Below are 27,798 nucleotides of genomic sequence, written 5' to 3' on the forward strand. Positions count from 1 at the left end.
ACACTAGCTATGTTACAATAGTGATTGATTATAAGAATGTTACGAAAGAAGTGTTAGATATTATTATATTAGTAAGAAATATCCCTTTAGGTGAACACTAAACACCAAGTGGATGTGCTGATAAAATTGATGTGATTTATAATGTCCACCCATAAACTTTATAGTTTTATCTTGGCACCGGAGTAAGTGGGGGGTGGAGAGAGAGTAAACAGAGGAAGAGTCAGAAGTGACATGACATTATATGAATATGAATGAATGGTTACCCCAGACATTGATTTGATGTTTCAGATTCTCTGTCTCTAACCCCACCCCCCTTCTTCCTTCTTCTGCTCCCTCAGCCGTATTTTTCCTTCTTTATTTCTCCTTTTTTCTTTAATTTATTAATATATTTTATTAACACGGATATATTAATACTGATAGTAATTACTCTCTCTGTTCCTTAATGTTTGTACCATTTGATTCAAAAAGCTCTCACATAAAGTGAATCTATGGTGTAAACAAAAGGGGATTGAGGAAGTAACTTACAAGCTTAACGGTAGTATAATTATCTCAATAATGTTGAATACATTAGGGTGGTATGACTATAAGTCTATAATGTATTAAGAGACTATAGTGATCAAGCATTTGAGAATATTAAGAATGGTGCTCTTGGTTTCTCATATTGACGTGTTTGCATATGAAATGAACATTAATTTGTCTTTCACTTGGTGAACTTGATTGAAATATGTGTATGAGGTAGCTTGTGGTTGTCACATGTTGGTGGCTATAGCCACAAATGCATTGAAATTACTTACTAAGGCCTGTTCTCCTCAGATTATTTTCAGTTCAATTCAGCTCAGTTCCAATAAGTTCATTTTAGTTCAGTTCAGTTCCAATAAGTTAAGTTCAGTTCAGTTCTTAATTTCCCTCTCTCATAAAATATTAAGTTCAGCTCAGTTCAGCTCCAATATGTTCAGTTCAGTCAATCAGGAGAGCCCCTTAGTCACTTTGACATGTTTGAGTTGAAAATGTTCAGTATCCAAGCAATAAGCTTACAAGGAGGGTTCGTTACTGAAATTAGGGTATGCCTATATAGGAATATAAGTTTTGTGGGAAATTCCATTTTTGTTGATCCATTGTTTGTTTATTGGACAAGCCTAACACATATCAGATGATTGCTAGTCAAAAAGGGTAAATAATCATCAAATGGAACTAAAACATATGCATTACTAAATTTTATTTGATTGCTAGTCAACCGTTATAACCTTTCCTGCATGGAATTCCGTACTAGCGTCTTAATTCTTGAATGTCACCAAGTTATTAATTTCTCATCTTCTCGTTTTATGAAATTTTTTGTCAATATACATATCATCATATATACCTCATTATTGATTCATCACTATCATATGAATTTATAGGAGTTAGCATGAGCAATTTTTTCAGACACTTGTCTTTAATTCAATGTTCTTTTGCCTAACGATATAGCAGATTCAAACGAATAATATATCCAAAACTCCCCTTAAAACATTTGTGCTACAATCCACCAAATCTCGTTCATGAATTCATGATAAGATGGAGCTATGTGTTAATACGTACTTCCTTTAAATTTACGTATGATATGTGTGCATCTTAATTATATGACATCGATCCCATAATACGCAAGTGTGCCACGTAATCTAAGTGGCTAATGACATGATATAAGTGTACATGAAAAATCGATAGTTGAACACAATACATGTAAATTTAATTTAACACCTTTTAATATCTTTAATATCGAAAAGAAATTACTCGCTCATAGCTTTAATTTAACTGACTAAGAGGAGCTACAACGTACCACATGGCACTTAGCTTAGAGATATGGAATGGAGGAAGAGGATCATGGTTGACGATCATTGGAGATAAAATCTTGGTTCATATAGCTAAACCCGTGATTGAGATTAAGGTTGTCATTTTGTTGTTGTGGTAACATCATGAGCTAGCTGCACTGAATTACAAAATGAATCAAATGTGCATGAGTTTCTGGTGAGTTGGCAGCAAAATATATACATGATCTATTTATCTTATCATATAAGATCAAGATCATATATATACTTGTAGTAGACCTAGCTATTAGTAGTATGGTCATGTCAATTTTAAGGGTTAGGACAGAAAACATATTTAAACCTATTAGCCAAAGACTTTTTTGTAAGGTCTGTATCCATATATATATACTAGATCAACGAGAGTCCTGCAATTTAATGTTTTATTATCACTCTTGCTGCTACATATACTACTTTGGTGGTCCTCAACTCATCTTTAGTGTGCATGATTTATGTATTTTATATATAAATGCTTATGCATGCATTCATTTCTCTAGTGTCTTTGCTCTTTGCCTTTGTCCTTTTGTCTCACATCTACCAAGAATGAAATCGTTTCAACATGAAATATCTACCAAGTATGTAGTTTACAACATACTCTATCCGTCCCATTTTATTTACTGTATAGGTAGGGGTGTTATACGGGCTATAAATAAAGAGTGAATGAAACAATAGAGGGTCGAGCGGGGGGGGGGGGGGTGTGGAAGGAGGGATCTCTTGTGCATAAGGAGTTTTAATTTGATAATATAAACGGCCTTAGAAACCGTGGCAATGCAATTATTTCAACTAACGACTCATCACAAACGAACTATATCTTTTGTTGCAACACTTACAACTAACTATATAGCTACTAGTTATTGTTCGATCTTTAAGCAATGCCAAAAAATAAACAAATAAACAGTTGGGGCCATGGATTTTGCTAGCCCCCCATGACTCCACCATTACATCTAGGGGAACATGGATATATAGTTTTCATGGTGGGATCGATAGAGAGGCCATTTTCTGGGATAATTAAAACGAGTTATTGGGTTGTTTCCATAACGACATAATTTCTTTTTGATCTATTTGGAGTTTATAGCTACGTTCGTAATACTTTTGAATTAATAAAGTGACAACTATATTTAAATTAATAAAGTGGCATTAGGTGTCAGGTGTCACTGCATTAGACCTATTGCAATGCTAGCAGATACCACGGTACATGGCCGTGGCATTAGGCCTAATGCAACGGAACTTGACACATAATGCAACGGATTTAGGGGTTGCAATAGATCAAAAATGTAGTAGTGACATAAGAGTACCAATTACAACCGATGAAATAGTGTAATGATATGACTAACCTAGCTTAAATAAGGGATTCCGTTTGGAATTGAGACATGGTAAGGGTGGTTGTAATACAGTATGTACTTCAAGACAATTTGTTTAATTAGTTTAGCTGACATTTTTATGTGATGTAAGAAGTGTAATATGTAGTTGGATTATTTTAGGGAGTTTGTGATTAGTTTATAACAACACTCATTGTATTAAAAATTTAAAATACATACCAAAAGACAAAAATTAGTCCCACTAGCATATATGGTATGCTATGCTCTACTTGGACTGTGCATGAATGCAACTTAATTCCACGGTATAATAGAATTCAATACGGAACTTCAATCTTTATGAAAGTTGGTCAATAGAAAATACTTCAAATTCTTTGATCTATATTAACAATCATCTTATTAAGATTATAGGCACGCAAGTTTATAGAAAATGATGCCAATTAGGTACACCACCATATTTAAAAATAATATAATAAAAAAATACACGTATAACATTGCTTTATATTTATAAGTGACAGATCTTATTGATGTATAAAAAGAAGTTAAACGAGTCACCAGATAATATATACAGACACTTTGTTTTTTGGGACCACTAAGTTCAAAATCTTGTCACTAGCTACATCTTACTATCACAAAATTCAAGCATAACATTGAGGTTATGATATACACACACATATATAGTGCATAAAATATGTTTAGGCCATTCCCATTTTTGGCTTTAATTTTAAGGTATAAATGTTGAGGGATATTCTCTGATTGGTTTAGCTAGCAAAAGTGATGCTGAAAAAGAAATAGAAACTTTGACTCATAATTTAAGTGTTTAAGTGGAGCTCACAAATGCAATAATATAAAGGGCAATTTTTTTGGTGGAGTAGACAGAAAAAAATTATGTACATACATAGCTAGCTAGTAAAAGAAATGTGGTCCATGAAATTCTTTTTATCATCAAAGGTATTGATTTTATGAGTTGTATTTTTATGCATGTTGGATTCAACTACTAGTCTTTTTCTCAGATATCTTCTAAGCCAAATAGACAACCTTTTAGATGAATTTTTTTTTTTTTTTGCCTATTAATTATGATTTTTTAGGTTTACAATTTTACATCGTATATATATGTAGTTCAAATTAGATTGTACATGTTTGAATTTCATCGTGCTACATACATAGATATCTCATTTTTCTTAGTTTAGGCGTGTAAGAAAAAAAATTTAAAAATTGTGGCATATAGTTGATCTTTGTTGAAGGATCGAAAATCTTGGATAATTAGATATTTTTTACTGAATATTGGATGTCGTACGACCTATCAAGGTAAGGTCTAGTGTTATATATGGCGCAAAAGGCAATCAATATGACTATCGAGAGCAACCTAAAGAAGAAGATTGATTTTAGTTAGCTTAGAAAATAAACTTCTCACTAATTAAGGTTTTTAGACTTTTAAATTACATGAAATTATTATATTTCCCAATAATAATCATTTCAAAGGAACATATATATATGTCAATATGTGTAATAACCTTCAAATAAATTTCATTGAAACGAACGATTATATTGGCTTTATTTATTTATTCTCATCATCTTACATTTTTTATGCCCTAGTGAAAAAAAAAAAAAGAAGAATATATATTTTCTAAATGTGACCTTGAGGCTTGAGAAGTTGTTTGGTGGGGAGGCTTCCCTAAAATATTTGATAAGAATTGTTGATGGGGTCCAACTCCAAATTAAAGTATCTTGTACATAACTTAAGGATAGATAGAAATTGTAGCTTAATACAAGTACAATGTTAAAAGTCATAAATAATTTTAAGTTTGGTGTCATCTCTTTATTTATTTATTTTTTTTTTTTTAAATTTTTTTTTACAACAGCAAAGTTTATTGTCATTTATGGATCAAATTTTTACTATGAACATTTCAAAGTTAAGGCTTCATGTATATAAACAAGTTTGATCATCATATTCTTTAAAAGTGTTTTAAGATTATATATGAAGGTGAATCTGATTTTTTTTTTTTTTTTTTTTTTATTGCAACGATACTTAGCATAACGTGTAGTGTATATACAAATAATTCTAAAAATCAACTAACCAATATAACTAGGACATTGATATACTAATTACAAGTAAATATCATAAAGAAAATTACTTTTGTTGGCTAATAATTAGACATTATTGAGAGTATTATTATACCAATAGTCTTCCCAATTAGAAAATTAGTATACACTAATAATGTTTTTATGTTTGACTAACTAATGTATGCTTCATTTGTTCCTTTTAGATGTTACATACGGAGTATATACTCTTCAATGGTTTTTTTTTTTTTTTTTTTTTTATTTTTATTTATTTTTTTTTTTTTATTTTTTTTTTTGTATGGTGTATACCTTTCTTTTTTCAGTATTCTTGCAATTTTATAGTTCCAATTATATTCTTACTTTAATAAATTAAGAAACTAATTATTATACATTTCGAATTATACCCTTCCTTTATCAATACTACAACCTTTTCTACTCGTTTTGCTTTCTCTTTGCCCTACTTTGCGTGTTTATATTAACTAATTGTATCATCTAAAAAGAAACGAAAAAACATACATAACATGATACATCAAAATAGTAGTATAAGTACTTTTTTCTTAGATTTTTTTTTGTTTCGCCAACCTCTATTTTTCCGTTCACGCATTGATATCAAAAACATGTATGATCCCACAAACATGTATGATCCCACAACCAACTTCTTCCATTCTACTAATCTTATATAGAAGACAATACCGTGGTCCTCCCATAGCTTGGAAGTCATGCTTGGAAACCTAATTGAAGCTTTAGCTCGATGAAGGAGACTCATCAATCGCTTAATAGATATTTTATGACATCAATTTCAAATATTCATGTATTTTGTATAGTTTTAATGAAAAGTCAATGTGATAGAAACAATCAATTAGCAATGGAAGGAGTATAACAACACACGGTTACTTATATAAGGAGAGATTTGCATTACAATAATATTACGTACTTAGCATATTAATGACATGATGATCATGTGATTAAACACAAGATTTAGAAATAACCCACACAAAACAGCTTGAAAGTAGTAAAAAAAAATAAAAAAAACAGTTTACTCTTCTTAGAGAACATAGTTTAGTTTCATGTACTTTATGTGAACACAAAATGTATCACTCTTGAGTACTTTGGAAGATCGATCAATTGTTTAGTAAAGCAGTCCTTGGCATGAGATGCTTTTGTGAGCCCTAAAATCGCGATCAACCAAAAGAGTTTTAGTGAATTGAAGGTTCACTGAATAATAAGAAACTTAATCAAATTAATTATATATGAATGCCAACATTCAACAAAAGAAGAGTAATATGAGTATTAAATAAGGAGAAAATTAAATTTTAAAAGCAAATGAACATTCAACTTTACTAAACATTTGACTATAAATGATCCATGTTTTTGTTGTTACTTTTGAGCTTAACTAAACACTTGACAATAAATGAATGGCTTGCTCCTAGAGTCCTAGAACATTTTTCTATTACATATACGAGTATAATTTATTAATTTAAGTAGCTTTATACTACCTCCGTCCCTGAAAGAACGACCCATTTGGCCTAATTTAAGTCCCAAAAAGAATGACCCATTTGCATTAAATCACCCACCAATTTGCAACAATATTTGTGCAAAATTAGATTTCCCATATAAAAATTTGATTTTCCATGTAATTTTATTACTTTCGCTCTCTATTTTTTTACAAACCCCATGTAAATTTATCTTTCCAATATACTTTTACTTCTTTTTATTTAACTTTCTTAATACCCGCGTAATCAACCTAAATGGGTCGTTCTTTCACGGACGGAGGGAGTACATTATCTAATTCTTTTTTTTTTTTTTAAATGTTCAAATTCATCTCTCATTCTCCCCTTCCCAATATTGCATATAACATTCTCTAAGAAGAATTACACCGTATTAGAGAAAATTAGGGATTCTATGTTGTATCACGCGCAAATTATATTTGTAAGGTTGTTTTAATTAAAGTTAAAATACTATAGAGTATATGATTATGGACTTATGGTGATGGTTAAAATTAGTACGTGTACATTGTTCTTATTAGTAAATTTAATGAAAAATGCAGGATTAAATAAGTAAATAATAATTGAGATAATTAATTTACCTCATCTAGCTTAGGTTGATTGTTGGTCTCCAGCATCAACCCAAAATGAATGTGAGGAAAATGTGCCCACTGTTTATAACAAAAGAAGAATCAAGCAAATTAAGTTATAATTACCCAAAGTACATTTCTCACATAGTTAGTCATACTAACTTGATCAAACTTTGACCTATAATAGTACTCGTATTGTTTTACATTATTAGTTTTTATATGTTTTGAGAGATATTAATGTTCAAAGTTGTTCGACGTTGAAAAAAAGGTGTACATAAATTGACAATATTGCTGGACTCACATTTTTGGCAGCAGTACTGAATGCTTCCCTATGACTAATATCAGGATTATTAGCCTTGATCCTCTGAATTTCTTCCCTGCATAAATTTCACAAATAACAAATTTATTAATTTTACAGGTAAATGTACTAAATTAAATACTTGTACATTTAATATATCATACAAGTACATGATGTATTAGCTTGATCTTAAGTGTACGATTAATTACTTAATGAACTGGTTGTAGGCAGATGGTACGCGTTGCCTCTTCTCAGGTGCTAAGTACATGAACAAAAATGTTGTAATCAAAGTTAGTTAATGATTTGAATCATCAAAAATAAGGTTGTAAAACTAATTAGATACTTAGAAAGTTGTATTAGTGTTAAATTAAATGGAAGAAAATTAATCTTACGGCGATTAATAATCCTTTCCTCAGCAGAATTATTGCTAGTAGGAGGCGAAATTCGCATAGTTGTTGCTGCTTTGTTAGTGTAGTTGCACTTGGAGGATGAACCCAAATTGTCAATCCTATATTCACCCATATTTCCATTGTTTGGTGCCTAAAACATGTATGAAGTTTAATGAAAGAGAAATTAATTAAATGTGATGATAAATTTACAAAACATTTTTAACATAATAGAAAAATCGTCAATGTTTAACATATGCTTAACATATGACTAGTACATGTTTAACATAAGATGTTAATTGATGATCCATGTCGGCGTAGTAGAGTTTAGGAATCGACAAGTGTAAACACTCTTTGTATAATCAAATCAAAAAAAAAAAAAAAAATAACATTATCCGCAATAATTTCTTTATAAAAAACAAAATAGGGCTCAATCCTTTCAAGTAATTATCGAGCATACTAGTCATCATCGACACAAAATGTGTTAACTTGACGTTTGAGACGAGGAGACACGCAAATTAAACAAGGTAACTCATCAAAGAAGGAAAATTATAAGGATAAATCAAGAAGAAAATTAACTTGAAATGGGTAACTAAGCAAAGCTTAATTAAACACCCCTATAAATTAAGGTTTATGTAATTAATTTTTTTTAATTTTTTTGTAATAATTTAATTGTAGCATACTTTGTACAAAGTTAGAGATAGACTAGCTTAGGTAAATAAGGAGTATTAATTAATAAAAATAGACCTATGTACATGTAGAGTGTGCTATAGCCTACAAATGAAGAAAGAAACACTTGCAGGATCTAACAAATTTTACCAATCAAATCAACAAAAAGGTCATACCTATAAAAACAAATCCCAAGAGACCTAGACTTCCCCAAATCAAATTTTTTTTATTTTTTAATAAAATTATCTATTAATCCACCCACTTCCCAAAAATACAAATATAAAATATTTTTTCATAAAAATAAAAAAAATAAATAAAAAAAAAAAATTGAAGACAAGCTTGAGAAATGTGTTATTAATCTTATTATTACTCAGTACAATATTAATTTGAAAACCCTAGGTATATTAGTAGATTAACAACAAAATTAATGACTTTTTCGCTTCTTAAAAGTTCATGTTTAGACAATGGTTATTTGATTGAGAAAAAAAAAATTAAAATAGATCGATGGTGAACTTTTAGAGACAGAGTGAGTACGAGTAGTACCTGATGAAAGTTTAGTTGCTGGTGTTGCTGCCAGGAAGTGGAGAGCGAATGGAAGGCCGCGGCCATGTTGACTGACCATAGATTAGTGCAGTGCCCGCAACGGACGGTTACTATATCGAACAAGTTGTTGCATGGAACACTCACCTGTTTAATGTACACACATGATCCATCATCATCAACATCCAAAAAAAAAAAAAAACCAATTTAACTAAATATAATTTATTATAATTATTTTGAAAAAATAATTTTAAACTACATATGGAGTAGAAAAATACTAATGACAACACGATAATTAAAATCGAGATTACAGTTGTCACGATGTATACAGTCTTATCCCTAAAAGGTTAATCAAACCGGGTTTTTTAGGGCACATTTGAAAATCGAAAGAATATAATTGTGATTTGCAAATATTTTGGTGATTAGGGTAGGAGAAAAGATATCAAAATAAAGAATGACTTTTGTTTGACTGCAAAAGAAGAAGAAATCAAAAGAAGGGAGAACCAAAAATGGTCTCATAAACGATTGAGACTTGACTATACTTATACCGTACAACAATTTTAAAATAAAAATAAAGATTAGTAATCTTCCAAAAACCCAAATCTAATTTTTTTTTGAAAAATTAATGAGTAAAAATAAAGAAAATGAAGAGATTATAGTAATAATAAATAACAACCGCAAGAACAATATTGCAATAGTTGCAAGGTATGTAGCAAAGTTGTTCAGATGATGGAGGAACAACTGCAGCTTGATCCACACAGCTTGATGACATCTCTCTCTCTTTTTTTTGTCGATTCGAAACGAAACGAACCCTGATGGTGTAAATAGAAGGTATCGAATAATCGAAGGGAAAAATGCCCAACTTGCGAAGGAGAAAAATTTGCTAAAGAATGAGTGAAGAAGCAAGCTAACTAGGTTATTCTCTTTTTTTGGTTTGTAAGAAGAAAAAAAACTTAGCTTGTTGATAACTCCAACAGTAGAAATCTTGTGCCCTTATTATTGTATTTATAACAGAAATTCTCTGAATAAAAGGAGAAATTTAGCCCGGAAGATGAGGAAGAGAGAGAAATATTGATAGGAAAAGACACTAGCTTAGTTAGGGGAAGGGCTAATAATGTTAAATGAACTTCAATTATTTATTTCTATAAAGATGGGAAGAAAATAAAAAAATAAAAAAAAAATTGGGTGATTTTTTTTATATATATGAAAATTAAAGTTATAAAAAAATGAAAGAAGTGGTGTTGAAGGCTATGAGCAAGAAAATGGTGGGGTTGAGAAAGGGAATTCTTTCGGGATTTGGATATTTAGGCTGGTTCAGACCGGGCGGTTTATAGAAGAAAAAAAAAATTAACGTGAATGGAAGAGTTAGAGAAAACGAGTAAATAATAAATATGAATGATTTTGGCAGGATTAATAAAATTGGACAGGTTAGTATGGCTGGCTATTATTATGAAACAAGGTTGTGTGTGTAGTCCCTCTCACCCCTTTCCTTACCACTATACAATAGGTGGATGAGATCATGAGGTTTATGAATTTTTGTGGATGTTTTTCCCCTTTTTTTTTCTTCCTTTTCTTTATGGGTTTAACGAAAATGATATGTTATATACAAGTATAGTATAAACTAGCTTTAGCTCTAGTCATTTGCTTGGGTGGTTGTTACATATGAGATGTATCTCTCATCAAATTCTACCATTGTGTAATGTAAGCTAAGGGATTTGTATGTGTGTGAGCGCTAAGTACATAACCGTGAAGCAAGAAAAGATGAATATATATGATAATGACTACGTATACGTCACTGATCAATAGAACAGGTGCATAAGAATCAAGTAAGAGCTCAATGGTAAGAGGATGTACGCACCTCTCCATCATGAGGTTAATTGCTTAGACTTTCGATTCTTTTTTTCCCTAATTGCTTCTGTGTTTGATAGGATTCTCATTAACGCCCTCCACCTTAATTAATATCTTATAGGACAATTTGGTGAAAAAACATGTACGAAATATTTATTAATCAATAAATCAACGAAATAACCAAAATAAATTATTGGTGTGTCCCTTTAACCTAAAGCATGAAGTTAGATCCTTAATTAAGTTCCATATGAATGGAATAATAGTCCAAAATCTTTGTAGAGCAGGTGTAATAATGAAAGAGCCAATTCATCATTTACTTCACATCATTATTGCTATTGATTCATTTGTCTTAAGAAATCATTAGAGGGACTAAACAGTGTACTGAGTAATGATTTATGTATAGTAATGTTATCATTGTAGACTTCAAGCTAAATTACAATCAAGAATGGTCTCTCCTCTTCAAGTTTTTTGTCGATTTTTTTGGTAGAAAACAAACACCTTATTAAAGTACAATACTGTTAGTAGCTCTTCACATGTTGATGATTTTACGGAATAATAATAAAATAAATCAAAAATAGTAGTACGTACTTCAATTTGAATTAATATCGTTAATGAAATGAAGTAGAATACTAATTAATTATACATGTGGTTATTTTCCTACTTTAAAATAAGAACTCGATCATACCCTAAAATTTGCTAAAGGCTTCCCTTTAATCGACGTACAACAAATGAATTAGTCACATATACTGACAGAATCATCTTAACTATTACGGAGTAGCTTAGTGTGATTTAATCTCAACAAAACTGCTCTGTATTATTAATTGTTAGATAGACGGCTCTACAAATCGAAAATATAATTATAATAAGTCACCTTTGAAAAAATATAAACTTTATGGAGAATAAGACAATTTTAAAGCGTCATAAATAACCATTAGACATGCATAATATCACTACTCTCCAATTTTTGTAAAGAACGAAAATATCATGTATGTAAGAAAAAAATAAAGCTTGACTTTTTTAATTGAGTTTTAGTTTTCATGTGTCAGTAACACTTCCAAATAAAAAATACAGAAATGATTTAAAATAAACACAGAAAAATAAAAACATTATTGAATTTTACTTCATTTTCACGTAGCATTATTGTAAAAAACACAAAATTTCCTATTAAAAAACCTTTGTTGTTTTTACCATTGTGATGGTGACTGTTCACAAACATTAGTACTCCGTATATATTATGGTTGTGATAAGTAGCCAATGAAATAAATTTTACTTCATTTTCACGTAGCATTATTGTAAAAGGCAATCCATCTAACAACTAAGAATACTATTTTTAGCATAACATTGAGCTATTATTTACTGTGATTTGATCGTATGTTATTTGGAAAGTTTATGTTTAGTCATGTCAAGAAGTGGGGATCCCCTTTTCACTTAGAAAATTCAGTTATATTTCATATCTATCAATCTATAATTTTATTAACTAATAGAAAGTTTAACATACCTATTAAAAGTGATTTGTACTTAATTATCCGATTTCAAACAATTGATTAAGGTTATATTATGTCGATTGTGCTTATAATTACATGCATGTCAAATTTTGATTTTGGGTGCGGTTGAATTGAGTTAACTAATCAATATATTATTTTTGTCTGATTTTGATTGATTAATCAAGATTCGATATTCATTAAATTATTTAAAGAGCCAATTATGACATAAAATTGAAATAAATGATTGATCAATCAAGTATAATCCAAATTGAATGACTTAATTGGTTGCCACCTTTAATTTGAACTAGGGTAGCTAACGCGTGCGATGCGCGCACATAGCTTTAATTTGAACTAGGGTAGCTAACGCGTGTGATGCGCGCACATAGCTAGTCAAATCTAGAGACTCTTTCGGCTTGGTCTTAAAATCATAAATTTAGTTGTTGACAGATTTAATGACAAAAAAAATATGTAAACAACTATGTTTATGAGTATATAAATGTCCAAGACAACTAACATTAAAGCATGAGAGCAAATAAGTACATAATTAAATATTTTAGAGGGTATAATTGTCCGAACACTATTCATTAAAAAAACTTGTATACATTAATGAGGGTATATATGTAAATACACATTTTAAAGGGTATACTTTAAAAAAACTCGTATACATTAATGAGGGTATATATGTAAATACACATTTTAAAGGGTATACTTGGCATTACACTATTCATAAGAGTAACTTTCTACTTTTTATAAGGTAGGGAAATCTATATATTAAAACCAATTCATAATCAACTATTGTACCGATACTAAGAAGCAACGAACTCCTCCCTAGAAAAGGAAAAAACCATAGGCTCGCAATAGCTCCTCATACAAATTTAATTCCTAACATTTGCACTTATACAATTTTACTTATTATCTACCGAAGTATGTACCGAGTTACTCTCTTTAAATTTATTCACTTTTTTCTTACTCTTATTTACCTCTCTTGGAATTAAGAGTTATAAAGTATACCCTGCCCAAAAAAAATAAAAATAAAAACACGAAATAAAAGTATACAAAATAAATAGTCAATTATGCATGCATCATCTACAATTAATAAAATCAATAAAACCTAGTTGTAAAGTTTTTGGAGTAAAATTATAAAAAATTAGAACAATTAGCTAATAATAATGTCATTCTCTATATTTAAATGAGCAAGTTAACTAGATTAGCTAGAAAATCTATTACTTAAAAACGTCAACTCAATTAATCATGACTAGCATCTAAGTAATAAGGGTCTCTATCAGTATGAAATGATATTCATTTCCAAAACATCATTTATTTTCAATTATATTATCTTTATCACAATGAAAACTATATATAAGGAGAAGTGGTTTTCTCCACATTATATATTCTTGACCTAGCAAAACCCCAATACTACACGACATATGAAATACAGTATGATAGATGCAAATTGTTTCCAATCATGCGTACAAATATGGCTATTAGATCAAGTCAAATAATTAAAATTAGTGTTTGGTCCTTAGTTAAATCTTTGTCATGAATCTTTTTTATATATAACTGTATCTTTGTTCGTTAATTTTTACAACTATTACCGAGTACATTCAGACATTCTTATGAGTTAAGTTATGTGGTAATAATAGAATGGAGATAAGCAACTAACACTACAATTAGAAATAATTGTAATCTGAATTAAATTTACATGGTCGATTTAATTTATTATACTTCTGTATATGGATTGATTAAATCAATTCACAACAACCAATATGATCTATGTGTTTTCCACTTTTTTATTTGGATTTTTATTTGGTCATCACATGAATAATAATCTTAATTTACTTTGGAGTACTCAGTATCTTACATTTTATTTTTTTTTACAACAGTGTCTTACATGTTTATAACTTTATACATTGATATGAAGTATACTATTATATTTACGTCATTTCACTAATTTTGAGCATGATGACTAATTTTTTATTAGAATTTAGTTTAGTCTTTTTTTTAGATTGTTTCATAAGAGTATTTATTTAAAGTGGGTATAAAATAAACGGCCATATATACCATTTCTAAACCATATTTCGTAGTACAGTACATATTTTGGTAGTATAAAATAACTCAAATCCTAAGTGTTACAGCAGAATCGATCAAGGTTAAAAACTAAAGGTTCGTTAGTATGTACCTTACTTTTTGTGTAGGTCACAAATTTCAATGTGAATCGTAGGTCAACTAGAAGGCGAATGAATCCATGATTAATTTAAAAATAGCATAATAACAATAGATAGACGTAGCTGGTTAAATTGTCTTCTATATTAAGAACAAAGCATCTGGAGGCTATATGGTGTGTAGATTGACTGACTCTTGGGAGATGTGATGTGCTTCAAATTTAAGGTACATTCACAGCCACACCTAAGATAGCCGTGGGTACGACTTACATCCTCAAAATACCCCCTACGACACAAGTTTGGTAAGTGGTCATAAATTATACGAGTGAAATTAGTGTTCGTAATTCGAATGTATTTTAAAATTTTAATGTTTCATCCTTTAATTTAACTGTTTTAAATTTTATTTATTATACCGTTAAAAGTATGCTTTAAGTAACCGGTTTTATTATTCAATTTTGTGAAGTTGATAAAGGAATACAATGTACTTCGTAATTAGTAATTATTGGTATGCGATTTCAAACTAATTAATTAATTTGTACTAGTCTTGTTTTATGAGAATTTTTTGCTAATTGACTTGTATCTGCAACAAACAGATCGAACATTACACTTCATTTAACCTAGAAATACGAACTCAAATCGATTGTAATTGAATTTTAAGAATGCATGACTTGAATACCACCTCGATCTACACATATAAAGTGATAAAAACTCAATACAAATCCATTATTTATTAAAGTAGTAGATTTAAGTTTACTTAATTTCAATTATACAGTATACACATTCGAATAACTTCAAATAAATTCCAAAAATAACTATAAAATATGTTTAATATTTTCTCAATTTTCAAAAATGGGTTTTCAGATAAAAATAAAATAATGGAGAATAATTGGCAGAAGAGGTATTTGGGATCCACCTAGAGTGAGTGCAGCACTAGATCGAAATGAAGGCGCAGAGTGTTCAGAGAGTAAATGGCGAGAATTCCTTCTTTTAATAAAAACCTAAATTAAAGTCATTGACAACTTAGCAGCTTTCTTCATTTATCTATCATAGGCATTGGCTAAATTGTACCTCCAATTTTACATACTCCCTATTTTTTACAGTTACACATGCACCAACTTTCACACTGCCCCAATAAATAACATCTCAATTTTTAAATAACAAATTTTAGTACTAATAATAATAATAATAAAAAAAATGTAGGTTCAATTCTTTTAAAGCATGGGATATACAGATACGAAGTAAGTTTTATCTTACGTACAGATTACTAATATTGTATCATTCTTAAACTATGACCATGCTAGCTAAGCTAAGATAGTTGATACTCCCTCTGTTTTTTTAAATGAATCAGTTTGACCAGCACATTTGTCAAAACGTTATTTTGACCATTAATATCTTTAATTGTGCATTAGTAAAAACTAGACATTATGACAAATCTAATGATATACTCTCTCCGTCCCTATTGATAGTCACTTTTGCTAAAAAATTACGGGAATTAAGGAGAAATAAAGAAAGTACATTAAAAAAGTAAATTTACATTGGGTATGCAAAAAAGTAAAGACAGAAAGTAATTAAAGTACATGGGAAAGTAAAATTCACATGGGAAAGTTAAATTTGCACAAATATTTTTGCAAATGTTAGAGAATTTTGGTAAAAAAAAATATTAATGGTACTTGAAAAAAGCAAATGTGACTAACATTTTGAGTCACCAAAAATGGCAAAAGTGACCATCAATAGGGGACAGAGGGAGTATTATATAATAACATTTATTTATTTTTTAGAGGTGAAAAAATTAAGTCAACCATGATATGTAAATAGTGCAATTGTCAAAGTGACACATAAAAAAAAAAAAAAAAAAAAAAAAAAAAAAAAAAAAAAAACAGAGGGAGTACTATTATCATGTTGAGAAATTTTACAAGATATATACTTGTATAAGTTGCCGAGTATAATTATAGAAAAATAACGAGATTGTAAAAAGTGATGGCTTCATGTTTCACAATTCAAAAAAAAAAAAAAAAAAAAAAAAAAAAAACACTATATGTATCACAAATTAACTGTCTAACTCATCAAAATATCTAGTCATTTATAATGTGACATTAAAGTTGAAATTCATCTAATAATTATATTCCAACTGTCTATAAAAGTTCTTGTTTGAATTGTAAAATTCTCTCACGGAGAAAAGTCAAAATAGAAAAAGCTTTTTGATATCAAAATGTAATTAACCTCAATAAGAAGAAAAGGCTTTTTATATTAAAATTGTAGGTCATTGACTTTTGTTGACCGATTTGGAATTGAAGAAATCAAACTGCCCCGAAAGTTGGGATTATTCTTGAATAATCCAAATTTAGGATTATTAAAAGAAAACTAGTTTTTAGCCCGGGCGATGCCCCGAATAATTGTATGTATGTTAAAACTAAATTTTTAATATGATAAATTAAGTGAAATATAATTATTGATTAGTTAATCTTTTTACATGATTATTGTTTTTTTATTTTTATTATTTTTATTTTTTATAAAAGTACTTGTACTTGTTTTTCAAAAAATATTGAACACCAAAATTCATTATCTAATAGTGAGTATCCAAAGTTCTTCAACTGTTATAAGAATTCTCCTAAAATGAAATTATTTTTTTTTCTAAAAGAAAAAACATTATTAGCATGAAAAGTACTACATGTTTGTTAGTTATATATTCTAAATAGTTGTAGAGTTGTATGTTTGAGCAAATGTAAGAGATGAGATTAATTTTGTTATTATATTAAACCCCGTACACTGTTGTTAAATGTATTTGAATAAAAATTGTATATATATATTACTAAAGCTTGGAATTTACAAACGTAATTCACTATTAAAGTGGTGGTAAAAATTAAATCATAATGATGTAATGAATATGGAAATAATGATGATAATTAATGGTACAACATGGCGCCACATCATATGTCAAGTAATGGCGTCACATGGCGCAATTACATGCCTTTGTTGACACATGGCAGAATTACATGTATTGTCATTGAGTTTTAATAATATTATATTGATAGAGCAAAGTTGGGATTAACATTTACAATTTTTCCAAATAAATAATAAAAACAATTTTGAAATTAAAACTTACCCAAAATTTGAGGAGCGATCTTGTAATTTTACCTATTTATGGTGGGCGATCAAGGAAATATGCCTTAAAACTTGGTATTCTATCATGTGGATGATGAGCTAGATATTGATTTGATAGTTCTTGAAAAGATGCAAAAGTTTGCCCTAACTCTTTCATACAAAAAAGGAAGTTGTCATGCTATATTGGGAAGAATTGGATACCCTTTTGTCTACCCCTTTGTCTTGCTTGGGTGGCCATACGACAATGCAACTTCACACTTAAGTCTCAACTGCTTGCATGATATGCTAGGAGACTTCCCCCTACTTGTTTTGGTGCTTGTCTGTCTTATCAACCAATTCATTGCATATGGGTGCACAATGTTTCGAGATTGATACGTTTGAACTCCTTAGCGTATTATCTGTCTCGGAAACAAGTTTTCACACTTTAAAAATTGATTTTGACACTTTTATTGTAACAGCCCATATTTTGTACATGCCCAGCCATTCACGAGTGGAAAGGCATTTAACCAAAAGATGCATAAATCAAGGATTTTGATCGATTAGATTCAATATATACCTCTTGTAAGAAAGATTTCCTAATTTTTTTAATTATTAACTATTTTAACCCTAACTCATGATCATTGAGCCATAATTTTTTTATTTAATGTCTTATGTTCATCTTCATGCATACATATATGATCAAGAAGGAATGAATTTGTAAAGTCAATCAATTAAACATGGTGATCATAATTATTAGATGTCTATTTTCTTAAGTTCATCCCCCATATTTCCATTATCACCCTAAGCAGCTAGGCACTTCTTCGTACGAGTTGTCTTAAGTGCCTGGTGCCTTCTCAAAAGGGAATTTAATTAAATTCAAATCAAACAAAGCATTTAAGTAAAATTAATTAAGTACCAATTAGTTGCAAACCACCGCGTGTTTGTATAAAGTTCTGACCACACGTATCAGATCACCCATTCAATAAGAGCAACTTCGATGGCAAGCTAGTTGTCAAATTAGCTTGTTATGCCACATAAGCTTTTAATTAAGCTAATTGTCATTTAAGCCTCAACGACTAGCTAATAGCTTACTATGTAAATGGACCACACCTCCTTGATTTACATTGATAAATTTCATTTTATTTATTCTAATTTGTTTTATTTTAGCAAGTTTTTTGTCCAAGCTAATTACATTTTCTAACTTCAATGGTTAAGCTAGTAGCTATGGATTATTTAATATTGCAAGCAAGTCCCTAACTACAACCATTGGAGTTGCTCTAAGCTTCCTGCTTGCACTTTCCTAGGGTATGATAAATCTATCTCTGATAATGGATTAAAAAAAATCAAAACGTAGAGGCATTGTTTCAATATTCCAAACGCACACTACGTATATTTTCAATATAATGCATATATAGTTGCGTTTGACATTTATTCTAATTTAATTAATAGATCGAGTATAATTCTGAAAATAAATAACGATAAAATTGCATTAGGTGACCACGGATGTCATTAATCAATAAATAATAGTCGTATATGCATGATTAAGAATGCATGAATCATTGATATGTCCTTTGCTAAACTAACTCAGAATGTTTGCTCTAAAATTGAAACTATATATATATGTTGTTGTCAAAACTTATATAATTAGGACGTAAGATATAGCATAGAACAAGCTAGATACACCCCTTGTAAAATTTATGACCCTACTACATACTAATAATAATAACACAATGTCACATTATATACTTGTATATAGATTAATTCCTTGAACCATATGTATCTTCATCATGTGGATGTAAGAATATGTAATGCTTTTGCTAAGTCCCTTTCGGACCCTACTTCATTTTAAAGGCCTTTAATTTGGATTAATTTGATCTATATCATTGTATCGCGACTCAACTTGCTTGCAAGTGTACTATTTCCTTAGGGTCGATGTTGGTAAAATAACTGTTGATATATATAACAATAATAATAATAATAATAATAATGCAGCCGCAAAATTCATGGAATTATAATTTAATCCTTTGCTATTATTAATAATTTAGTTCATAATATAAACGATTATATAGTTTATGGTAACAAAAATATTAAGTCATTCATATTACCATTACCGTAATTTGTTTTCACTTACCAAACATGCCATTCAAACTTAAGAGAATGTATGTAGGGAGAAACGATAAAACCATTGTTGTTTTTATTTGGTGTTCCACTTGCTTCACCTTTTGGGCTAATCCGGATTCGGATCAGTTTTGGGAGATTAAATTTCAGTCCTCTCCCAATTGTTGTTGTGGGGATCGAACACGGATCCTTCCTACCAAGTGTAGTCCCAATCACCACTACACCAACAGTCAATTGGTATGATACAACCATTGTTGATTTGTTGTGATTACAAGTACTTCATATATTTTAATTCTTTATGTATAGAGAGACAAGGCAAAAGTTTTAATTCTTCATGTATAGAGAGACAAGGCAAAAGACATGTTAAGACTTGCAAAATGACCTGAACATCAGTTCAATCAATTGTGCTGCACAATGTTTCAGTGGGCCCATCAAGTAGTCATTTACTGTCCTAAAGCCCAAATAGAACAATTGGGCTTACACAGCCTCTAGGGTCTGTGTAAATAAGCCCATTGAGCCATGGACCCTGGACTTGCTTAACTTTGAAAGTACTTTACATTGACCTTGTATTTCGAAACTTTTTTTTTTCTTTTTTCTTATACTCAGTAAACTCTATAGTTTGCTCAAAAACCAATTGAATGTTGGTGTAGTGGTAATTGGGACTATATGTTGTACGGAGGACCTATGTTCGATCCCCCACAACAACAATTGGGAGAGGACTGTAACCTAACCACCCAAAACTGATCCCGAATCCGGATTAGCCTAAAGGGTGAATCGGGTGAAACACCAAAAAAAATAATAATATTATAATGTGGACTGGAATGAAGATAATCACTACCATTCATTATTATGGTTTGATTCCACAACCTCATGAAGTCATGATTATGAAATACAAAATTTTCTATTAGGCCAAATTTTTATTGTTTAGCTAGATATTGTATTTATGTATATCGCTTATAATACAAAATAGCGTACATAAATCTATTGCTAATTGTCAAACATTGAATGAACATTAATAACACCTATCGACTTACTCCCTCTGCCCATTTTATAGTTCTCATTTTGAATGTACATATTTGTCAATGCAACTCTTTGACCATAAATATCATTAGTTGCTTATAAGTAAAAAAAATATAACAATTAAATATTAATAATCTATTCATCGAGACGAATCAAATAAGACTCAACATGATTATGTTATATCTTACGTATATATTAAGAGTAATTTAGAAGATTTTTTCATATTTTGAATAGTGTCAAAATTCTGAATGAAAATTATAAAAGGGGGCGAAGGGAGTAGATCAGATGATCTAGTCATAAAATTTTAATCTACGAGTATGAGTAATACGTAGTACAAATATTTCATAATGTTATGGGGTAAAAAACAACCATATTTAGCATTTTATTTTAGACTACTTACATCATATTGGCTGGTTAAAATAGGGAAGTTTAGGTAAAATGAAATCCAAACAAAAAGTAGATGATGAGTGCATTCATTGGAAGTTTAGCTTCGCATGCAGAGTCGAGACTCTATTGGTGATTATCTTGGTCTTCCTGTGGATTTGAGCAGGCGCAAATGCAAGGACTTTCAATTTCTGCTGGATCGAGTTGCTCAGCGTTTATCTTCGCTCTCTTCCATTCGTCTGTCCTCAGCAGCCAAACTGGTAATTATTAACTCAGTATTAGTGGCCTCCTTTAATCATATACTTTCGGTTTTTAGGGTTCCTTCCACCATTTGTGATAGGATAGATTCTCTAATTTTGAGATTTTGGAGGCAATCTAGCACTGACTCAAAGGGTGTAGCTTTAACTTCTGCTGCTTTGATTCACACTCCTAAAGGCCTAGGGGGGTTGGGTATTCGTCATCTTCGTTCTTTTAACCAGGCTTTACTTGCGAAACAAGCTTGGAGGCTTATGCATAATCCTCAACTCTTAATCTCCCGAGTGTTGAAAGCTAAATACCCGACCTTACTTTCTCACCATCCCACCTTATCTTCTTCCCGTCCTTCCTGGGGTAGTCGGGGTCTTTTAGAGGGAAGTTCAGTTTTTGATAAGGGTATTGCTTGGAAAATTGGGAATGGGGAACATATTCACATTCTGAATGACAAATGGGTACCAAATATAGATGTGGTTTTCAAATCATCTGTTGCTGAGGAGGCTAAACCTTCCTTTGTATCTGGGCTATTCTTACCAGATTCCACTTCTTGGAACACAACCCTAGTTAGGACTCTTTTCCCTCAGCCGGTTGCTTCGGCTATCTTAGGTCTAGAACGTCCTAGGCAGAAAATGAAGGAATTGTGTCTTCGATAAGTGCAATTACTAGATATATCAAGGATCACTATTATGGAGATAATAAGTTCATTCTATTGGGGCGTCATCCTCTGTTGCTAGACTATGAGAGATGATCTTTGGGCTAGTCAAATAGCCCAAAGCCCTTTAGAATGGATCCTATATTGGTTACACACAAGGGTATTGGGTTAAGCAAGTTAGAGGCCCATTTATGGGCCTCATGAGCAATCAATTAGTCATAAGCATGAGTGGGCTAAGTATAGTTTGAGTAGGAATAGGAAGTAGGCTTGGATTTGGACTTGGGCTATTATTTAGAGATGTGATCTATAAATAATAGCCTTGCCTAGGGTTGAATATAGATGTCACAATTAACAATACAGTGAATTGTGAATCAAGCAACCACCATCCAAAGGCCCTCATCCTCCCTTTCTCACACGCACGCCTCTCCTCCCCTCTCACCCACGGCCGGCCACCCCTAGTGGCCCACGTGGTGTTGCGCGGTGGTTCTTGCCTGGTTGATCGTTCGTCCATCTCCGTAGAAGGTCGATATAAGTGTTCTTTCGCGACTAACTAGCATTAGTGGAGGTCTTAATCCGTGCCCGTGGACTGAATAGAGGAATCGCGTTTGAGGTTCTTTATCTCCCATTGTTCTTGCTCGATCATCGTGGAATCACGCTTCAAAGGTATAATTCTTACTTCTTTATGTGTTATGCATGAGATCCTTGGTTTGGTGCTATATGAATATGATTCATGTTAATTCCGCATTTAGTACCTATAATCTCCTTCAGTGGTATCAGTTAGCCTCTTGCATCTACATATATTGAGTAATAATTCTTTGATAATCCACAATTTTAATTCAATTAGGAGGGAGAATATTTAATTATGAGTCAATTGTTATATTAAATGTGATTTAACAATATAGAATCATTAAAGGTGTTTAATTTGCTCCATATTAACCATAAATTTGATCCGAATTTGCCCTAATAAAAATCGAAATTCGAACCCCTAAAACCCTAATTTCGAAATTTTCGAAATTTAAACCCTAATTTGTGAAATTTGTATTTAAATTTTGATTTAATTCGATGGTAATATGTTTAAGGAATTTAATCTATTTGATTACATGTTAAAATTATGAATTTTTCATGGTCAAATTATTTAATTTAAGTGTTAAATTAAATTGGGGATTAATTTTATCAAGAACCCTAATTTCAAAATTGAATATGATTTAATTTTGGAATTAAATGGACCACATTAAGTTTTAATTATTTTTTACAAGAGTTGTTTTGATAAATTAAAATATTTTAAAAAAAAAAAAAGGGGAAACAGCAGCAGCACCGCGGCTGGGTGGCGCTGCCACGGTGGTGCCGCTGCTGGTGGTCCAGGAGGGAGGGGGCGGGGCTGGGTCAGGCAGCAAGGAGCAGCGCAGCAGTGCCGCAGCCTTGCGTGTGCTGCTGCTGCTGCTGTTCCTGCGTTACTGCAGGGGCAGCAGCCACCGTGGCCGGCTCCGGCTGGCCACACCACGGTGGCTGACGTGGTTCTTTATAAAAAAAAAAAAAAAAAAAATTTATTTTATTTTAGATAAAATCAGATTTCAAAATTTTAAAAGATAAGTTTAAATTTTGAAAAGATAATTAACAAAATTAAAGTTGTTATTTTTGTTAAGTTTGGATAATTATGGAGCAAAAGATTCTATAAGGATAATAATTGATTAAATAATGTGATTATCTCATAATTATTTATGGATAATAATTGATTTAAAATATGTGATTGGCAAGTAATTAGGATAGAATTCCTAAATTAGTTAGGATAATCATGGAAAATAAATATGATTTATATTCCATATTTTCAAATAAGATTTGATTCTATCTCATACCTAAATTAAAATATATGATATTTTATAATTGGTCATGATTAATATATAATATTATCTAATTACAGCAATTAATTAAAATATGAGATATTTATAGCCATGTTTCCTTTATTATAGACATTCGATGTTGTAGTTTAGGAAAGCATGATGAGTGATTTATTATATGGCACTTTATAATATATGATATTGTTTATTGCTATATATAGACTAGTATGGCCCATAGATTCTAAAATACGATCTGCGCATCGTGAAGTATTTTTGTAATCTAAATACGGTCTGCGTACCGTTGAGTATTTTTGTAATTTATTTTATTTTATTTAAGTAGTAGATAGAATAGAATAAATTTACAGGTTGCAGTTGATCCAAAAGCCAATGAAGTGAAGGCCCAATGGAGCAAGATGGATGAGATCCATGAAGATCCAAGTGGGAGCATTCTTCTTTATTAGTTTTCTTAGGATTAAGGGGCCATACTATGTCATGTTTTATTGCATTAGTAGATTATGCATGTTTAGGTTTATTTATGTTGCTTGATGATGCGCTAGAGTTCACTATATAATCACAACATAATAAATCTAGATCCCAGTAATATTGAGGCAGCTTTTCCAATTAAAAACCCGATGAAACCTTTGACATTTGTGATGGGTCATGCCAAAGCTGGGCATCATAATTTTCATTGGGGAGTGGGGGTAGGACAAATTCTACACTTTTAATTGGTTATACTCAACAGGGTTACCTAAAGACAAAGTTTAGAACCTTGAAGCTAAGGGTAATAATTAAACATGTGATGATTAATTATTCAACCAAGAATTACAAGAGTTGTAATCAGTAAAGAGTTTACTCACCTTGAAAATGTAATAGTTGATGGCAGGGCCAAAGTCCGGTTAATTATTGCACAAATAAAGGATCTTGGAATCATTTTATTCAATAGGGATCATTTAAATATTGAATGAATGCTTTAAAGTTACCAATAAAATTCTAAATTACTTATGGTACTTTAAATTTATTAAACATAATTATTGAATTTTGCCTCGTTTTGTTTTTTGTTTGTAGATGAATAACTTATATGACAACACAGATTTACCAATGAAACTCAATTTAAGGCTTAATCTCAGAAACTACAGGCAATGGGAGGGCGAATTGAGAAATGTTCTCACAAGTTTCAAACTTGATGCTCGCCTATATGTACCCGTTGAGAACAAGTGTGCTCCTGGTCAGGACCCTGAAATGCATGCAAAATTAGTTTTGGATGCAATAAAGGTCAAGAACCTAATACTGGAATCTATTCCAAACTGTTGGTACAATAGGTTCAGACGGTATGAGGTGACCAACTTATATCAATGTCTTCGTGCTATCTGTAGGGGTGGCATGGGGGCATTGGGTAGCGGAGGTGTCAACGATCCAAATGTAAGAGAGATCGTTAACTCGATCCCTCAGATTTACTATTCCTGGGCTGACAGTTTAAGGTATGAGACTTACCGGATTCATGGTAAGATAATGGCAAAGAAACTCTTGCCTGGTCAGTCTGTGAGGAACCATGTTAATGAATTGGTTGATATGATCAACCAAATAGATGTCCTCGGGAAACCGATCGATGATGATTCTGCACGTGACATTATTTTGTTCTCGCTCCATGCTGGTTTTGACATTGTGAGACTTTCTCATAATGATGAGGGATCATCAGCGAATTTGATCAACATCTTACTTAACCATGCTGAGGAGTACCTGATAAGGAGAGATTGCCAGTGCTTCTATTGTGGTGGATGGCAAGTCCATACACCAGGGTGTCCCCATTATGCACCAGTGAAAACAGAAGGTAAGGTGTTACTTGACGTTTTTGTTGTAGAAATTAATCTTACTTCATCTTCCACTTGGGTATTCGATACCGGTTGTGGTGCTCATATCGTCAATGACGTGCAGGGCTTGAAAGGAAGTAGGAAGCTAGATCCAGGAGAAGTAACACTTCGAGTAGGAAATGGAGCAAAAGTTGCTGCACTTGCTATTGGGAGTTATCATTTGAGACTTCCTTCTGGATTAATTTTAGTACTTAATAACTGTTATTTCGTTCCCAGCATTACTAAAAACATTATTTCAGTTCCAGTTTTAGATACTGAAGGTTTTTCATTTGAAATAAGAGACAAACGTTGTTTTATTTCGAAAGAAAACATGTTATATGCTAATGCTAAGTTAATTAATGGTTTGTATGTTTTAGAATATACAACTCATGTCTACAACATTGATCATAAAAAGCAGAAAACAGATTGTTCAAACCCAACTTACCTATGGCATTGTAGGCTTGGACATATCAACCAAAAGCGCGTCCAAAAATTACATAAGGATGGACTCCTTTCTTCTTTTGATTATGAATCATTTGAAAACTGTGAGTCATGCTTGCTTGGGAAAATGACTAAGTCACCCTTTACGGGTATAGGTGAAAGAGCTAGTGACCTTTTGGGGCTCATACATACAGATGTGTGTGGACCAATGAGTTCAAAAGCTAGGGGTGGATTTAGCTACTTCATTACTTTTACTGATGATTTAAGTAGATATGGTTACATTTACTTAATGAAGCACAAGTCGGAAGCCTTTGAAAAGTTCAAAGAATTCCAGAATGAAGTACAAAATCAACTTGGGAAGACAATTAAGGCACTACGATCTGATCGTGGTGGCGAATACTTAACCCAAGAATTTGATGAACATCTGATTAATTGTGGAATACTTTCACAATTAACCCCTCCAGGGACACCTCAATTAAATGGAGTGTCAGAAAGGAGAAATAGGACTCTACTTGATATGGTTAGGTCCATGATGAGCTTTACTGATCTTCACATATCATTCTGGGGATATGCATTAGGAGCAGCTGCAAATATACTAAACAGAAGCCCGTCCAAAGCAGTTGAGAAGACACCATATGAATTATGGACTGGAAGAGTTCCAAAATTGTCTTATCTCAAGATTTGGGGATGTGAAGCCTATGTAAAACGTTTACAAGGCGACAAATTACACCCTAAATCAGACAAGTGTTTCTTTGTGGGTTACCCCAAAGAAACAAAAGGGTATTACTTCTACAATCGCGATGATGACAAAGTGTTTGTTGCTCGCGATGGTGTCTTTCTAGAAAAGGAATTTCTATCTAGAAAGCCAAGTGGGAGTAAAGTGGTTCTCGAAGAAATTCGAGACGAGCAACAAATGGATGTGGATAACACCACATCAGAGGCGAGGGCGCATGAAACGATTAATCATGCGTCGGAGCAAGCTAATTCCACCAGCGAGACTCCTATCGCCCCACTTGAATCTAATTCATGCGAAAATCTTCAAGGAGTTGGAGAGAAAATTTCTACTGTTGCTCCTACCCCACGTAGGTCTGACAGAATCAGAAACAAACAGTTTGTCGATGTTCTGTTAACTGAGGATTCTGAAATCTTCTTATTGGAGAATGAGGAACCCACAACCTACAAGCAAGCTTTGGTGAGCCCCAACTCAGATAAATGGCTTGAGGCCATGAAATCCGAAATGGAGTCAATGTCTGAAAACAAAGTGTGGACCCTAGTTGACTTGCCTAATGGGGTAAAACCCATTGGTTGCAAATGGGTCTACAAGATTAAAACAGACAAGGATGGAAATGCCTACATCCATAAAGCAAGACTAGTTGCAAAAGGGTTCAGACAGATTCATGGTATTGACTATGATGAAACCTTTTCCCCAGTAGCAATGCTTAAGTCCATTCGGATTCTTCTAGCGATTGTCGCATTCTTCGATTACGAGATA

At 31.6% G+C, this 27,798-nt stretch overlaps 2 protein-coding genes across 3 annotated transcripts; one reads left to right on the plus strand and one right to left on the minus strand.

Moving 5' to 3' along the window:
• Positions 1-6,087: 6,087 nt before the first annotated feature.
• Positions 6,088-10,515, minus strand: LOC145611889 (axial regulator YABBY 5-like). 2 transcript variants are annotated; one of them, XM_081667272.1, is made up of 7 exons: positions 9,859-10,515; positions 9,186-9,329; positions 7,980-8,127; positions 7,797-7,845; positions 7,591-7,666; positions 7,302-7,370; positions 6,088-6,430 (listed from the first exon to the last, which is right to left on the minus strand). In XM_081667272.1, the coding sequence occupies exons 1-7, from the start codon at positions 9,952-9,954 to the stop codon at positions 6,428-6,430; spliced, it is 585 nt and encodes a 194-aa protein (XP_081523398.1). In that variant the 5' UTR covers positions 9,955-10,515; the 3' UTR covers positions 6,088-6,427. The 2 variants fall into 2 exon arrangements, with proteins under 2 accessions (XP_081523398.1, XP_081523397.1); XM_081667271.1 differs by having other exon boundaries at positions 6,088-6,384; positions 9,859-10,509.
• A 10,874-nt stretch (positions 10,516-21,389) lies between these two features.
• On the plus strand, positions 21,390-22,184 carry LOC145610413 (putative mitochondrial protein AtMg00310). The gene has a single exon (XM_081665759.1). It carries the CDS (start codon positions 21,390-21,392, stop codon positions 22,182-22,184), a length of 795 nt encoding a protein of 264 aa, XP_081521885.1.
• The last annotated feature ends 5,614 nt before the right edge of the window (positions 22,185-27,798 follow it).

The sequence above is a fragment of the Chenopodium album genome, chromosome 24, assembly GCF_948465745.1.
Source record: "Chenopodium album chromosome 24, dcCheAlbu1.1, whole genome shotgun sequence".
Taxonomy (NCBI): Eukaryota; Viridiplantae; Streptophyta; class Magnoliopsida; order Caryophyllales; family Amaranthaceae; genus Chenopodium; species Chenopodium album.